The sequence below is a fragment of the Sinohyriopsis cumingii genome, chromosome 16 (genome assembly GCF_028554795.1).
Source record: "Sinohyriopsis cumingii isolate HCF-2022 chromosome 16, ASM2855479v2, whole genome shotgun sequence".
NCBI lineage: Eukaryota > Metazoa > Mollusca > Bivalvia > Unionida > Unionidae > Sinohyriopsis > Sinohyriopsis cumingii.
Window position 1 is genome coordinate 49,369,500 of NC_142976.1, and position 19,343 is coordinate 49,388,842.

Here is a 19,343-nt window from a genome sequence, read left to right on the forward strand (position 1 = left end):
TATTTATTATCCACGTTGAGAATTAGGATAGACATTATCCACTTTGAGAATTAAGATAGATATTATGTACTTTGAGAATTAGGATATATATTTTCCACTTTGACAATTAGGATAGATATTATCCTCTTTGAGACTTAGGATAGATTTTATCCACTTTTAAAATTAGGATATATATTATCCATTTTGAAAATTAGGAGAGATATTATCCACGTTGAGACGTAGGATAGATAGTATCCACTTTGAGAATTAGGATAGATATTATCCACGTTGGGAATTAGTATAGATGTTGTCCACTTTGAGAATTAAGATATATATCATCCACGTTGGGAATTAGGATAGATATTATGCACGATTATAATTAGGATAGATATTATCCAATTTGATAATTGGGATAGATATTATCCACGTTGAGAATTAGGATGTATATTATCCACGTTGAGAATTACGATATATATTATGCACTTTGAGATTTGGAATAGATATTATTCACGATGACAATTAGGTAGATGATATCCAATTTGAGAATTGGGATATATATTATCCACGTTGAGAAATAGGATATATATTATCCATTTTGAGAATTAGGATATATATTATCCACGTTGGGAATTAGGATAGATGGTATCCACTTTGAGAATGAGGATATATATTATTTACGATGATAATTAGGATAGATATTATCCACGTAGAGAATTAGGATATATATTATCCACGTTGAGAATTAGAATAGATCTTATCCACGTTACTAATTAGGATAGATGTTATCCACGTTGAGAATTAGGATATATATTATCCACGTTGAGAATTGGAATAGATATTATCCACGTTGAGAATTAGGTTATATATTATCCACGATGAGAATTAGGATATTTATTATCCACTTTGAGAATTAGGATAGATATTATCCACGTTGAGAATTAAGATAGATATCCCCGTTGGGAATTAGGATATATATTATCCACGTTGCGAATTAGGATATATATTATCCATGTTGAGTATTAGGATAGATATTATCCACGTTGAGAATTAGGATATATATTATCCACGTTGAGAATTAGGATAGATATTATCCACGTTGAGAATTAGGATAGATATTATCCACGTTGAGAATTAGGATATATATTATCCACTTTGAGAATTAGGATAGATATTATCCACGTTGAGAATTAGGATATATATTTTCCATGTTGAGTATTAGGATAGATATTATCCACGTTGAGAATTAGGATATATATTATCCACGTTGAGAATTAGGATAGATATTATCCACGTTGAGACTTAGGATAGATATTATCCACGTTGAGAATTAGGATATATATTATCCACTTTGAGAATTAGGATATATATTAGCCACGTTGAGAATTAGGATATATATTATCCACGTTGAGAATTAGGATATATACTATCCACGTTGAGAATTAAGATAGATATCCACGTTGAGAATTAGGATATATATTAACCACGTTGAGAATTAGGATAGATATTATCCACGTCGAGAATTAGGATATATATTATCCACTTTGAGAATTAGGATATATATTATCCACGTTGGAAATTAGGATATATATTGTCCACGTTGAGAATTGGAATAGATATTATCCACGTTGAGAATTAGGATATATATTAGCCACGTTGAGAATTAGGATATATATTATCCACGTTGAGAATTAGGATATATACTATCCACGTTGAGAATTAAGATAGATATCCACGTTGAGAATTAGGATATATATTAACCACGTTGAGAATTAGGATATATATTATCCACGTCGAGAATTAGGATATATATTATCCACTTTGAGAATTAGGATAGGTATTATCCACGTTGGAAATTAGGATATATATTATCCACGTTGAGAATTGGAATAGATATTATCCACGTTGAGAATTAGGTTATATATTATCCACGATGAGAATTAGGATATTTATTATCCACGTTGAGAATTAGGATAGATATTATCCACGTTGAGAATTAAGATAGATATCCCCGTTGAGAATTAGGATATATATTATCCACGTTGAGAATTAGGATATATATTATCCACGTTGAGAATTAGGATATATATTATCCACGTTGAGAATTAGGATATATATTATCCATGTTGAGTATTAGGATAGATATTATCCACGTTGAGAATTAGGATATATATTATGCACGTTGAGAATTAGGATATATATTATCCACTTTGAGAATTAGGATATATATTATCCACGTTGAGAATTAGGATAGATATTATCCACTTTGAGAATTAGGATAGATATTATCCACGTTGAGAATTAGGATATATATTATCCACGTTGAGAATTAGGATATATATTATCCACTTTGAGAATTAGGATATATATTAGCCACGTTGAGAATTAGGATATATATTATCCATGTTGAGAATTAGGATATATACTATCCACGTTGAGAATTAAGATAGATATCCACGTTGAGAATTAGGATATATATTAACCACGTTGAGAATTAGCATATATATTATCCACGTTGAGAATTAGGATATATATTATCCCCTTTGAGAATTAGGATATATATTATCCACGTTGAGAATTAGGATATATATTATCCATGTTGAGTATTAGGATAGATATTATCCACGTTGAGAATTAGGATATATATTATGCACGTTGAGAATTAGGATATATATTATCCACTTTGAGAATTAGGATATATATTATCCACGTTGAGAATTAGGATAGATATTATCCACTTTGAGAATTAGGATAGATATTATCCACGTTGAGAATTAAGATATATATTATCCACGTTGAGAATTAGGATATATATTATCCACTTTGAGAATTAGGATATATATTAGCCACGTTGAGAATTAGGATATATATTATCCACGTTGAGAATTAGGATATATACTATCCACGTTGAGAATTAAGATAGATATCCACGTTGAGAATTAGGATATATATTAACCACGTTGAGAATTAGGATATATATTGTCCACTTTGAGAATTAGGATAGGTATTATCCACGTTGGAAATTAGGATATATATTGTCCACGTTGGGAATGAGGATAGATATTATCCACTTTGAGAATTAGGATATATATTATTTACGATGAGAATTAGGATAGATAGTATCCACATTGAGAATTAGGATATATATTATCCACGTTGAGAATTAGGATATATATTATCCACGTTGAGAAGTAGGATAGATATGATCCACTTTGAGAATTAGGATAGATATTATTTACGATGAGAATTAGGATAGATATTATCCACGTTGAGAATTAGGATAGATTTTATCCAGTTTGAAAATTAGGATAGATATTATCCACGTTGAAAATTAGGATAGATATTATCCACGTTCAGAATTAGGATAGATATTATCCACTTTGAGAATTGGGATAGATATTATCCACGTTGAGAATTAGAATACATATTATCTACACTGGGAATTAGGATAGGTATTATCCACGTTAGAAATTAGGATATATATTGTCCACGTTGGGAATGAGGATAGATATTATCCACGTTGAGAATTAGACTATATTTTATCCACGTTGATAATTAGCATTGCTTTTATCCTCGTTGATAATTAGGATAAATATTATCCACTTAGAGAATTAGGATATATGTTATCTAGGTTGAGAATTATGTTAGATATTACCCACGTTGAGAATTAGGATAATAATAATAATAATAATAAGAAGAAGAAGAAGAAGAAGAAGAAGAATAACAGTAATAAACTATCTTTAACGAGGATAACACATTTGGTCATGGCTAACCCATCTGCCATATTTTCCTCAAGTTCTGTAATAAAAAGAAAATAGAAGACCATGCACATTACCATGTATCGTCGCACACTCAGTCGTACATATTTGACATGAATGACTATGTGTGACTATACTGGGAAACATACAAATATATAAATTATGGATATGATTATAAAGTTTTCTATTCAGAGCTTTTAATATGTCATTCCAGCTGGTCTAGAAGGAATTTCTTTAATGATATTTTAAAAGAAGCAAGAGAAGTTGAATTACGTATCCTCATTGGTAAGGAATTCCATACAGTAGGTGCTGATACAGCAAATGAGCTTTTGCAATGATTGGTTTTCGACCAAGGAATCTGGAGATCGTTGTTAGTCGTCGATCGGAGATTACGCTCAGTATTCGATGATCTTAGTTCAGTTATGTTAGAGATATAATCTGGAGAAAGACCGTTTAAAGACTTGTATGTCATGATTCCTTTAAAATAAAGAATACATTTTTGAATAGGTAGCCATTTCAGACGTGAAAACAAAATATTTGAGGGAGTCACAACAGGACTTTTCAGTATTATTCGAGCTGCCCTTTTCTGGAGTCTATCAATTCTGGACCGATTATAATTTGACGTGTTTCTCCATATGGTAGAGCCGTAATCTATCAGTGGTAGTATATAACCCGAAAAATAAATTTCAAGTGATTGTGGAGGTAGAAATTTCGCAAGCGATTTTAATAGTTATTCTTTTGACTACCATTGCACATAAGTGATCGATATGCGCATTCCAGCTGAGGTGTTGTTCAATGTAGATACCAAGAAGTTTATGATTTTTGACAATAGATACATCTAAGCCATTTTGAGTTAGAAGTAAATCCATGTTAGTAGAAAGACGCTGCCTTGTTCCAATTGTCATACTATTCGTTTTAGAGATGTTAATATGCATTTTGTTTTGATGACACCAAACTGATATATTGAGGTCGATTTGAAGTTTATTTTTAATGTAGTCTAGAGATTTATCAAATAAATGCAATATGGAATCGTCAGCGAAAAGATCTGTGTTAGCATGCGCTGGATACAAGGCCATGTCATTGATAAATAGTAGAAAAAGAAGAGGCCCTAATATAGATCCTAGAGGAACACCACTTAAGATATGACTTGGTTTGGATACATGTTTACCCGTGCGAACAACCTGGTGTCTGTTTGTGAGGTACGACGTGAACCAGGCAACTGAATTTGGAGAAAACTTGTAGGCTGAAAGTTTTTTAATGAGCACCGAATGGTCAACCAAATCGAATGCTTTTTTAAAATCAGTGAAGATTGCACTAGTAAGTTCACCTGATTCTACTGCTAGTAGCTATTGGTCTATAAGTTTTGTTATGGCAGGATAGATATTATCCACGTTGAGAATTAGGATAGATATTATCCACGTTGAGAATTAGGATATATATTATCCACGTTGAGAATTGAGATATATACTATCCACGGTAAGAATTAGGATATATGTTATCCATGTCGATAATTAGGACAGATTTTATCCACGTTGAGAAATACGATAGATATTTTCCACGTTGAGAATTGAGATATGTATTATCCAAGTTTAGAATTAAGATAATACATTATCCACTTAGAGAATTAGGACATGTTATCCATGTTGAGAATTAGGATAAATATTATCCACGTTGAGAATTAGGATATATATTTTCCACGTGATGATCGAAAGCTCATACCATATAAGTAAGTTCACGTTCATAAAATAAGGCTGATTGCATTAGCTATCATTCCCATTTCATGTCAAGTTAGTATGTGTCTTCCATTACGGTTTTGGGTATAAACTGTTTCCAAGTTAAGACACAGTGCATGTCTTCTAGTGTCCATATGGGCAAGGCACGGTTCCGTTGGGAGACGTCAATAAATTACATATGTAAACATTGCCAGTTTTGACCCCATGGCCCTATCATTTGCAAAATTTAAAAGTTTGTAAATTCCTCATCACGTACGAACGCTTGGGCATGAACGCACTTCCATCAACAGCTGTGACAACTTTGAAAGGTGAAGTTTAATACATTCGTTAAAACTAAGCAAAGTAAACTTTAATGCTATATAAGTGAACCATAATTATTTTCATACTTGAAAGCTAAAGCATTAATGTCAACTATCAAACGTAGCATTAAGTTTATACAAAATAGTCATGAATGTGTATACAAGGTAAATGTAAATACATAGGGTTAAGAACGTACGTACGTATTAACAGACGGCCCTTCCCATACGGAAACCTTCACTCTTTCTAAACGCATCCACACACACCCTCCATTCCTATGCAATGTATCGACGTCCCATTTAGGTTTCTTCTCATGTCAGGAAAGTATATGGGTGAATATGGGGTCAAAGACCTCAAAACATGCGGACGTTATGATCAGAGGGTGAGGCCAGACACGCAGTCATAAAACAAGGGTAATACTAGTTTCTTTACAGATTTATTCGTCTTCCTATTCAATAATGAAAGATAACAGTATATACTATAGCATAATTTCATTGTATTTGATCACAATATGTAGAATTTACAGATTAAATTTAACCACATAGTGGAACGGGGATATCTGCTTTTATTAAAACCTCCCTCCTCCCGATACATGAATAACAGCCATTTTTATCAACTTAATGCAAGTGTCTTTAGAGTGTTAAGCTTATAAGAAAAAAAAAAATAATTAAATACCGTGCTGATGTCGCTGTTCCCATGGATACTGCAAACTAATGTGCTACTATTTGTATCATTGTTTTCTGACAAAATATTCCAGCAGTAGTAGTGGTGGTAGCCGTAGCGGTATGCATATTTGTACATATAAGAAAAGATGGAACTGTGCAAAGGCTGTACATAAATTTTCCATTCATTAATTTAATTCATAGATATACACTCCTAGAATGTAGAAATTGCAAGTTTCTTCAATTGTTGGAAGCCAGACAACTTTATAGGTAGATAATATTTTCGTTCAGTGTACATTATGATGGGTGTTGGTACTTTCCAAGTGATACTCAGTCGTTGGTTTTTTCCGTTCGTTCCGTGTGTGGGATGCAATTGATTCCTTGCAAATGATATGCAGTTGGGGATTTTTGGCTTTTTTTAGTATATGGCATGAAGATGATACCTTGCAATTTATACTCAGTTGTTATTTCTTTTCTCCAGTGTTTGGGATGGAGATGGTATCTTGCACTGTCATGCAGTTGTCGTTTTATTGCAGCGTATGGAATGAATTTGTCATATTGTAAATGAAATGCATACGATCTTTTCTTCAAATGGATGGAGTGTATGGGATGAAGATCATACCTTGCAAATAACATGCCTTTATTTTCTTTTTCAGTGTATGGGATGGAGTTGGTACCTTGCAAATGACATGCAGTTCTATATCCTAAGTCCTCTGATACTGATTCCATTCTTTTTGTAAGTGTAAACTTCTTTCTTTCCACTTCTGCTTCATTTTAGTCTTCTTCCGATACTTTGTCTACTTCGTTCTGCACTAAGGTCATTCTTCGTCTTGCGCGAGGCAACGGATACCAGCATAACTACAGCAATTAATATATATATATATATATATATATATATATATATATATATATATATATATATATATATATATATATATATATATATATATATACTCGTGTGTGAGTGTAGATGTAAGATTTCTTTGAATATTTCTTTCTGAACTAATGAACAGTTCATTTTGTCTAAATTTTGGGAGAGGGTGGTGTAGTGCATTGTGTGAGTGCATTTCAAGCGATGGTTGCTGTACGGGAGAACTAAAGGTTTTCCAACTCTGACTGATACTACAATATGATAAAAGTCTATATCTGTATCTATATATGTATATATCTCTTTATCTATCTATCTATCTATCAGTATGTCTGTCTATGTTGGTTTGTCCCTCTCTTATATATATATATATATATATATATATATATATATATATATATATATATATATATATATATATGATCTCAAATGGGTAATGATGCAATATTGAGTTTTGAGACAAGCTGAATAATGGCAAGCTTTTACCAAACTTGGCGAGGAAAAGCTGGACATTATTTAAAGAGTTTCATAAATTTAATTTTAAATCTTTACCCATTTGAGATTCTTTTTATCACAGAGTTTAATTTCAGTAAGAATGTTTTAGATAGAATGAAAAACAAATATTTTCGTTCATTCTGACAGATGTTATACCTTTCATTTGTTGTGCATACAAAATAGACCCAAAAAAAGCTGAAATAGTAAAAGTATATTATACATTTTTGAAAACTGTAAATCAAAGAATAAGCGTCAATCAAAATGAACAGAACGTTTGTAAAAGGACAAAACATTTGTCACCACAAAATTTCCAGTGCGTGTGTTGTCAAAGGTTTTAATACGGTGCACAGTACCGGTTTGAGTTGGCCTACAAAACACAGTGACAAGTGTTTATGTTGAAATTTCACATCATAACCAAACATTACAGTGTTGCGCTATTTTTTGTGAAAAGATTACTAGATGCATAAATACACATAGTTATTGTAAAGTATTTGTGACCGGAAATTTGCATGATTTGATTTGGAACATTTGATTGTATAGAAGACGTAAACAAATCTCTTTTTGAGTCGGACTTGCATCACATATTTACCGCGTAAATATGCTGTTGTTGTATAAAGTTCTGTCGGTTGGTCAGACCGGGTTATGTTTACATTCTTCTGTGAACAAAAGCTTGTTTATTTACTTCAGTAACTTTACATTTAAATATAATAAACCCTTGTGGGGGTAAATTGGCAATATTGAAACAGACGAGACCATTTTCCCCCAATTCCCTTTCGCAAGGCGAATCAGAAAATGGCAGCCAAAAATGTTCAATTAAAACAAAAACAAAAAAAAAAAAAATACAAAATGCGGGGTTAAAAGGTTTTGCCACGATCGCAGCCAATCAGTAAAGAGTACACTGCACAACAATTTCATAGGCTTTTTAGACCAATCAGAATCACATAAAGTGATATATTCACATGTATAAGATCAAAATATATGAAACTGCACACGCTTTAGACAAAGTGTACTCACTATGTGATATATATATATATATATATATATATATATATATATATATATATATATATATATATATATACAGTTTTATTCACATGGGGCATAAATGGCATTACATGTTTGTGTTCGAGGACAAGGTGAAATGAAATTAATAGTATAATACATGACTACAAGTACGACATTACAACTCTGCTATATATGTACGTTCCTACGTATGCATGTTGCTTTTGCAGATCGCCTGCAGCCGGTGTGATTATGTCCCTGATGTTTCTGGTCGCCACAACAGTTACACCTGGAGTAATTGCTGCTCAGAAACATTACGGTCCCCTTTTCCCTGACATTAGTGGGTAAGAATGATGGAGATAATACTATACCAGGTGCTTTATTTTCATATATAAATCCTCCTGCATTGCTTAAAGCCTTGATTAGCAATAGGCTAGGCAAACCTCAAGCACGCAATGGCATTAAATAAATCATTCTTAGACGGTGCAAGTATACAATCACATTAAATAAGTAATTGTTAGAAGGTGCAAGTATAAATTCACATCAAATAAGTCCTTCTTAGACGGTGGTTGTATACAAACAGTGCAGATAGGTTTATTCGTAAATCTCGGTTCACTATCTTAAACAATGCAATGATATGTACCATAGAAGTTGACACTGAAAGCACAATTAATTCACAAAAATACTTATTTTATGCACAAATTAAAAAGGTTGTTTCTTGATAGCATTCCTAATTTAGGTATTTAAATGAAAATATCCTAAGTCATATAATACGTTACCAATCTAGATAATGTGATAGTTGTTAACTGAGATTTTTTAAAAGATTTTCTGTATTTACGTTTGTTTTTGTTTGTTATATCTCTTTAACCATTATATTGTGATTGATGAGGTTCGTCCGTGTTTCTCTCCTCCCATCATTATGGAGCCTGTTCATTTAACTGTGAAGCACGAGCTCTGCCTAGACCGACTTGGAACTAATAATAATAATAATAATAATAATAATAATAATAATCAGCGACGATACTATATATATATATATATATATATATATATATATATATATATATATCAGAAACCCAGCTATGGTGGATTATTTTGAGAAAGTCTATATTACGCCGTACTGCAGAATGGGTCCTTATCTTATTGGATTAATTACCGGTTACCTTCTTTACCGGACCAAACGTCAAGTCAACATACCCAAGGTAAATATAAAGCCAGATTTGTGCTAATGTGCTAATAAACCCTATTGATATATTCATACATACATATATACATACATACATACATACATACATACATACATATCTGTTTTCTGTCCAAGAATGAAAAAAGATTTCACCGCCAAATCCCAAAAATATGAAAACTATATTTTACTCTTTAACTACCCTGGAACTATTTAATCCTATAGGTTTATTGGTTACATTTGAATAAATGCCAATAACCATACCATAGCATCAACTAAAATATGATTGGAATTAAGTAGCATTCTCTCTAGCATATTTGTGTCATCAGTTTCTACAATTTGTTAAATCCTTCGCTACATAACTGGATAACTAATGCAACCACTCCATAGCCAAGCTTCCGTCGGAACTCTAACAATGGCCACCAGAAATAGTTTTAACAATACTGGAGCGCCAGAAACAGTTTAAACGGTATCAACCGAGCCTCGGATATACACTTTCAAACGTTTTCTGCTTGTGACACCTTCCGTGATGCAAAATATGACAACTGTAATATAGCTGTAGATCACTTTAAGGGTTTTGCCGGGCGTCGAAGTACTCGCAGCATTAACACTTATACAAATGAGTCACTGTTGTTAGACACACTTCATATAATCTAGCTATCAATGTCGTACTTTTGTGATGATAACATATTTTTTATGACATCATTGGTTCGTTTGAAATAGTTGCATTGCTGCTACACAAATTAGAATATAATTTAAACCTTTTGCAAGTTACCTATACTAATACTTGGTCATCCCGTTCACGTGATACGTCACATTTATGTACCATGATTTGCCTCATTATTATTATTATTATTATTATTATTATTATTATTAAGGCCCTAAACCTGCTGGGGTGGCTGGTGGCGGCGTGTATGAACATTGCAGTTCTGTATGGACTGTATAACCCGGACAACAAACATGTCCTAAGCGAACCGGAATCGGCGGCCTACACTGCCCTTGCCCGCACAGCCTGGGCAATTGGCGTATGCTGGGTCGTCTTCGCATGTGCAACAGGAAATGGAGGTAGCGGTGTTTCCTCCCTCATTTTCTTACACCTCGACCAATCCCCGCTGCAATTCTGGAACATGCTTAGATCGGTTTTTGATTGATTGATTGACTGATTCATAGATTCCTTGATTAATTCATTGATTGATTCATTGATTCATTGGTTGACTCATTGATTCACTGACTAACGGTTCATTCATTCATTCATAAATTCATTCACTCATTCATTCATTCATTCATTCATTCATTCATTCACTGTATGAAAGATTATTTAGTACAGAGACAATCGGAATGGAGTGCCCTGCCAACAAAACCACCATAAAGGTTTACATGACCTTGTCTGTGCAAAAATCAAACATGAACCCTAACTATTCCGCAAACGGTTTGAATGCAACGCGTACGATATTAGGATATCAATAGGGTTTTAGACATCTGACCACTGACATCCTAAGTGTCATGTCAAAAGCTAGCCTAAATTTACTACCGACAAAAAGTATCTTTGTCAGTTGCGATATTTGTAATGATGTTTATGTTTCTGCAACAGGACAGACAGTAACTAAAAAACTTGCACCTTTTTCTGGTTCCGCCATTAGACTATTTATGATTTCTTTTAATTGCATGAAAGAAAGCATGATTCGTACCTGATAGAGATGTGATTGTCCTTTATATTCGTGTTAAAAAATAAAATTACAATGAAGTTTATTAAGAATCAGAGAGAAGAGGGAAGGGAATAGTTTTTTAAGCACTGCAGTAGAACACGTATGACCTTTACCTAGGCTGTAAAAAAGGTGGTTTCTCTTCCACAAATCGTAATTTTATTTGACTACATGTGGATTTTTCAGGCCCTATCAACACCTTGTTGTCATGGGCCCCGTTCGTACCTTTGAGCCGACTGACCTACTGTGCTTACCTGGTGCATCCCGTGATAATTTTGTATTTCTATACAACACGGCGTACAACCATATATTTGGCATTTCCTGAACTGGTAAGATGTCTCACTGTCTATTTGTATTATTCTTCTTTATATATATATATATATATATATATATATATATATATATATATATATATATATATATATATATATATAGATAGATAGATAGATAGATATAGATATATATTATGTGTTGTAACTTTCATGGCATCGATTAAAATGATCATTTACTAAATAACATTAAATACCAATATTCGTTAGGATTGTGATTCTGTTCTCTTAGATGAAGTAATTCCTAGACACAATACGTAGGTCCATGGTCCTGATCTGTACTTCTATTAGTAAACACCGTGCGGATGAGTTCAGGTCAGGTCATTGGAGTCCCCACAAGGGAAGTCAAGCTGACCTAATTGCTGATTGACTAGTTGCGAAACTACTTGAATTTAATGACAAACGTGATTTCGAAATAATTGATGCTAGCCGCATTCTACTTTGTGTTTTGTGTCGCAGTTTTGAAATAATAAATGTTTTACTGGAAATTAGTTATTCCTTGCATTAACACGAGTATCGAAAGAGTCAAACAGTCGTGATCTTCTTAGTGGATTTTGTTTAAATAATTATGAATTATTCACTGGAATTAGCATCAACATTATATAGTGAACTTCGTTTGGATTACCATTGGAATTAGTTGGTTTACTCGACAGTTTTTACTTTTGATAGAACAATTAGGACTATTTATGATTTTACTCACCATGATTTACTTTATTTAAATATTTTGCACTTTCTATTTTAGTGAAATTACAATGTATGTTGAATTGTACAAAACTTGATGGATTCATTCTCTATAGTTACTTCGTTTAAGACCATAGAGTCGTACTAATAATTGCTTCTACACATTAATTAATTTCGTATATTTGATTTTTTCTGCTCTCTCTCTCTTTCGTAAAAAGCCATTGAATTTGCTAACATGCAGTAAGATCTGCGTAACAACGATAAAATTATTTATACTGTCCAATATGCTTTTCTTTTTCAAACAAAAAACAAAATAAAACAACAGAAAGAATGGTAAAATAAAAACGAAATACATGCTATAATGATATGGGAGGGCTGCGGTAGAAATACTACGACACATTATGAGTGCCAATATGTTTGCAGTTGTAGTTCCAATGAAAATAATTGCACAGTACTCATGCTTAGAAAGAGGTATCCGTATTCAGATGAATGCACTGACAATGTCAGCACCTATGGAATGGTACCTAAGAATATTGATAACGTTTGCCGCTACTAACGCAGCTTCACTATTGATAACGCACATGCAATGTATATACCTACCAAATAAAAGCCAGTTACCTTTCAACGGACCTATAGTTTTGACCATGTTTGTATTTGCAACAATATTGATAGTATACGTACTTACCAACTGAACGACAATATCCTTAAACTTCGTACCTATGAACTTACCGACAAAAGTGATAAAGTTCGTACCTACTAACGTACAAATATAGATAACGGTCGTACCTACCAACGTGCCAATGATATTGATAAGTCGTACCTAGTAGCGTTGCAAAAGTATTAATAACATTCGTACCTACCAGCGTATAACAATACTGGCAACATACCTACCTACCAACTTAACGACATTATCCATAAAATTCGTGCCTATCAAAGTAATGATATTACTGATACCGATCGTGCCTACTAACATGCAAATATAATTGGATAACGGTCGTACCTACCAACATACCAGAAATATTGATATCATAAATACCAGCCTACGTACCGACAATAAAGATTATGTTCGTACCTACCAACATGATAACAGTATTGATACTATTTATCGCTAGCAAACTACAATTATATTGATCAACGCACTTATCAATGTGCCAACAATATTCATACGGTTAACACCTTGCAAAGCACTGACGACATTTATTATTTTCGAATGAAACAATGTATTGATAATATTGACAACTGTATTGCCCACCAACTAACGGATAATTTGTGTATAACCTAGGTACATACAAAAGTACCTGCAATATTGAAAACGTGTGTAGCAACGTACCGTCAATAACGTACGTACCAACTAACGTACTAAAACGTTTGTAATGTTTTGTACCAACCAGCCAAATTACAAATAATAATGTTAACGTTCCTACTACATTACCGATATTAACAACTACCTTTGAATCCACCAACGTACATGCAACCTCCCTAAATTTCAACAACGTATGCATACCTCCCAAAATTTTCAACATACGTGTATACCAGCCTAAATTTCAACAACATGCGTGCAAAACGTATGCATACCCAACAAAATTTTCAACAACATACGTGTATACTTCCCTAAATTTCAACAAAATGCGTGAATACCTCCATACATTTCAACAACGTTTCTTGTATCTGCATACGTCTTTTGATACCGGCTATGTGCTGGCTATATGTACCTTAGCTCACTGAAATAGCTTTATACCACCTACTTCTTTTCTACTTACCTAACTAACTACCTACATACCCTTCCACCCACCTACCTACCGACCCATCCTTCTACGAGCCTAACTACCCAACTACATACATGTAATCATCTACCTTCTAACATACCCACCTACCGTCCATTCTGCAATAATCTCTTAGTACGTGACTAAATGAAAATTTATCTTTTTGCAGGTATATACTTTTCTAGGCTTTTTGGTTATCGCCTATCTCGTGGCATTTGTGATATCCTTGGCGTTTGAGTCCCCAATGATGGGTCTAGAGAAAGTTCTCTTCAGACAGCGTCGGAAGTAATGAAGCAAAAATCATCGTTGTGCGTAGGACCTTTCAACGCACATCAATTATGCAGAAAGAAGAAAAGTTAAGACTATTCATGAATATCAAACTATTGCAAAACTAAAACAAGACGTTTCTTGACGGAATACATTACTCTAGCCTGTTGTCCTTGATATAAATTTGAGGATTTCGGAATGGGATAATCAATTTCCAGTGGTAAATTCCACAATATCTTTCATTACTGTTTGAAACAAGTGCCATATGAGACTAAATATTAATTATCAAGTGCATAAACTTGACCGTTATACACTATGAACAAAGAATTATCCAGAATAAACACAACTGTGAATATTGGCCAAGTTCATCTAGCTTTTATTTTCATTTATCTTTTACGTTAAACATCCATATAAACAAAACCAATATCAGTCTAAGAGATAATGCTATACCTAGATGTATTCTAATATTTAGATTGTAGAACAATCGGACAGAAAATTATTTCTAATTAATTGGCAGATATATATATATATATATATATATATATATATATATATATATATATATATATATATATATATATATATATATTGTATTTTAAGTTTCGGAGATCAATAATCGTACAATAAACGCTGTATCAGAATTGCAGCCATTAATCACAGATATTAACTATATTATAAAGATCTGTAACAATTTTATAGTTCAATAAATATCAATATTATAACATTAGAATTAATAATAGTATTATATTGTTCCATCTTCATATTATGAGAGTTGTTTATTGTATAAGAAAACAATCATTTCGTAGTATCACATAATCATACAAAGTTTCTTCTTATATTCACAACTGTTTTCGTTCGAAAGAAGTTGAAAATGGAGCTGTCGTTCACTGGTGTTTTTTTGGCAATACAAAGATACTGTGCCAGTTTTACAATCTGAAATAAAAAACGACTAGTAATGATTTGCAATTCCTAATATTTATAGTCACGTCACTCTATTGAGTACATATATGACTCAGACAATTACGTCTCTAATTAAGCTTATGTTTGAAGGTTGTACACTGATAAAGTTATTTTTTTTAAAATCTATGTTGCGAAATGTGTATGTTATTCAGTGTAAAATGTTAAATCACTCTCTACTTGAGACAAGTATTACCTGCCTTGATTATGTGTGGCCATTACGTTTCTGTAGAAAGATACAATCGAAAACGAGAGATAATTTATATCTTCGTGACATATCAGAAAGTGCAGATTAATTTCGGTGAAAGTGAATAAATTTATATTTGCGCTACTCTAGGAATCCCATCCATGGTTTATTTAATCGCTGTTTGCAAAGAAGAGAAACAAAATCATGAATAAACAAATAGATGATGCGAAATGATTTGCAACATTACAATAATAATGTGCCACATCATATCGGCTGACATAGTTTTTTTGCAAATAAAGTCAAATTAAAAGCACAAAAAGAAAATTTTGCCAAAAGTTGAATATGTTTTTCTATATATCATATCGTAAATGAATAACGTAAATGAGGGACAAATAAATCACAACTGTAACGTAAAACACATCATTCAGTTAATGTTTGCCTTGTTCAAAATAATTAGTGCCATATGCAACTTATATGTCTATTCCTAGTTATTTGGTTTGACACAAAAATCAAATTGAAGGCACCTGCTTTTAATTTTAATTATTTACCCCATATATTTCTTACACTTGTTTTCTTTCTCTTTGGTTTCCTTATTCAACTTTCTGTCTCCTCTATACCATCTTAAAAACATCCGTTATGATTTGATGCAGATAGCGTACATCGAAAACTCAACTGTTTTAATACTTTTTCCACTACTTTAATGTTTTATGATTTTCAACTGTTGTGTCACTTGCAGGGAAATGGACTATTGCAAGAAATATTGCCAAACAGAGCCTAGTTGCTTTTAGTTGAAAAGGGCAATAATTTGTTTATCACTGTTGCACCAGAATGCAATTATTATCCAACAGGGAACAACATTTCAAAGTTATAGCCCTAAGTGGCGCCAAAATCTGGAGAAAACTCGAGTTTACGCATAAATTGGCTGCGCCATTACTGAAAAGTGTATCACGTCAATGTGAAGGTTCTATTTAATTCTTGAGAGCAGCTGCAAGAGACAATGTGACATGTGCATATCAATGGCGGCGCCCAGATGAAAATCTGCTCGAACAACTAGCGACCACCAATCATGTGGGAGTGATGTGAGACCGTCAGCTTGAATTAATGACAATTGTGTCAGCTACGGTGTGACACGGTTGGCAAACTTAGCAGAACCAAAACAGCTCCGGAAGAAAACTAACGTTTTGAACAACCCATTCAGGAGAGTTTCTACAAAGTTGTGGATGGGTATTTCTGGTCCCAGATATCTCAGTATAAATTTAAATACTTGAGTGAAAAACATTTAAGGGTACAACATTGACAAAATGTTGGTGTTCCAAAGCTGAATCCTGAGATTCGTGCAAATGCAAAGAACCTACCAAACAAATTGATGCAAAGCTCCAACGCTTTCCAGGAGCGGATGCAAAAGCTTGTGTTCCCCTTCTCATGCTCATGGATGAATTACTGCACAACAAGTAAGCTGGTACACCAACAAATGCAAATGAGCTGCTTGCCGATGATGGTAGTGTGTTACGTGTATTCTTCTGATCTTGTGATATATTTCAAACAGGAAATAAGTGACTAAACACGATCTTCGTTATAATTACCAATATCTATGTGCACCCCAAAAAAGTCCCTTACTTCTTGTTTGAAGAAGACCTGTCACACAAATCAAGAATATTGCAAATGCTTATAAGATGGAGGGGAAAGTTTTTAGCTTCGAATAGTGGAAGAAACCCAAATTACAAAGATGCACTAGCAGAAGCCAATTATTTTAATTCACGATGAAGTTCAGGTCTCAGCCCAATTAACCTCTAATATATCAATGGGGACATAAAACCTCAGAAAGAGGTCACCTAACAACAGCATCAAGATTTTTGAACAATGGAAGTGAAATTTCTTTGAACAAAATTTAAGTACCAGTTTAAACATTGATTAGTCCGTACTTGCGTTCCCTGTTCTATTGCACAATAAGCCAGAAAGTTTCTTTGCTGGTAAGGTTAGACGGTGGGCTAAGAACTGGCAGAAGATAACATATAACGCATGAATTCTATCTCCTCTGAAAGATTATAGACTGAATCTAGATTGCATCCCAGTCCATATATTGTATTCCAAAAGAGACAAACACTTTGATAAATAATCCATCTTAATTGCAAGACTTGATAAACTGCTGAATAAAAGAGTAGTTGAGAGAATAACACTGGCCTGTATAAAGTATTTGTCTAGCATATTCCTTAAAGAAAAAAATGTTGGAAGCATCTGGGTCGTACTTAACCTGTAAGTTTTCAAAGCACATGTTGTTCATGAACATTTCAAAATGAAGCACAGCATTTAGTCGATGTTCGGAAAGATTCTAATTTTACTTCATTTGACCTCAAACATGCATATTGTCATATTTATCTTCACATTGGCTCCTCAAATATGATTTTTTTTATCCGCTGAAAAAAAAGCATTTATCATTTCACTTGATTACCAAATGGACTTGCACCTGCACAACGAGTATACATTACAATCATCATGCCTGTGTTTGCTTTTTTGTACGTACCTAAGATGGACTTTCTCCACGATGTCTATATGGATCATAGATGGAGTATCAAATCGATGTGTGTCATACAGTTGGACCATTTATATATCAGATATATCAGTGTTAATGTAGCTGTACCTAAACCCTGCATCAGAAAGCTCTATTAAGAACAATAGGGCAGAATTTACAAGTTGGTCCAAGGGTCCAATGTGTTTTCCAGCAAAAAAGTACAACCATTACTACGATGTGTCCAATATTTTTTCCTAGACCATTCTCTCCAGGAATCGAATATGAAATTAGCAGCTTGTCCTGATATGCTTTTACGCGATGAAGAGTTATGGATAAGCGAATGCCACTAACCTGGTTTTCAGTAGTGAAAGTTCCGTTATTGGAACCTGAGGTTTCCACATTGGTGCAGCGATATTCACCTTGTCCTGTTGTTTACTATCTTCCGACGCACACGTCCAACCAGACAGAAAATAGAGAACAGATACAAAAATAGGGCCAGACCAGGAAAACGAGAAAGCATTAGTCGCCAAATCACATGGATCTGATCAATATGATACATATTCTTGAATTTGAAAACTATATCTAGAGTCAAAGATGTCCACATAAAAATGTCAAAATACTGTATGACCTTTTTAAAGATATCTTTGTTTATCACTCATCAGATGGCGATCTGCCTCTATACTATTATTCCCAGGAAGATGGCAATCACTCAACCAAACATGTATTTCTATACTCGAAAACCAAATAACAGGAAATATTTGATATAATACTCTCTTTTCCAGTGTTTTAGTGCAGGTAACAGCTACTGTATTATAAACGAAGATCTTAAAATACGCATTTCATTTGTGTCCATAAAGAGCCTTCTATGTACGGAAACAGTCCTGCGATTCTGCAAACTTGGCTATTACAGATTCTGGTACCTTCCCAGCTGAAAAGAAAAGAATAAAGAAATGTATGGCTATACATATCACGA

The 19,343-nt window shown here is 33.3% G+C and overlaps 1 protein-coding gene across 1 annotated transcript in view; it reads left to right on the forward strand.

The window, feature by feature from the left end:
- LOC149780383 (nose resistant to fluoxetine protein 6-like) overlaps positions 1 to 15,229 on the forward strand; it is a 44,228-nt gene extending 28,999 nt beyond the window's left edge. Inside the window, exons 9-14 of the mRNA XM_089937287.1 lie at positions 7,083 to 7,162; positions 9,022 to 9,135; positions 9,864 to 9,993; positions 10,853 to 11,039; positions 11,864 to 12,006; positions 14,620 to 15,229. Of these exons, the coding sequence (XP_089793413.1) occupies positions 7,083 to 7,162; positions 9,022 to 9,135; positions 9,864 to 9,993; positions 10,853 to 11,039; positions 11,864 to 12,006; positions 14,620 to 14,739 (774 nt within the window). The 3' untranslated portion in view covers positions 14,740 to 15,229. The remainder of the gene's footprint in view (positions 1 to 7,082; positions 7,163 to 9,021; positions 9,136 to 9,863; positions 9,994 to 10,852; positions 11,040 to 11,863; positions 12,007 to 14,619) is intronic.
- Positions 15,230 to 19,343: the final 4,114 nt, after the last annotated feature.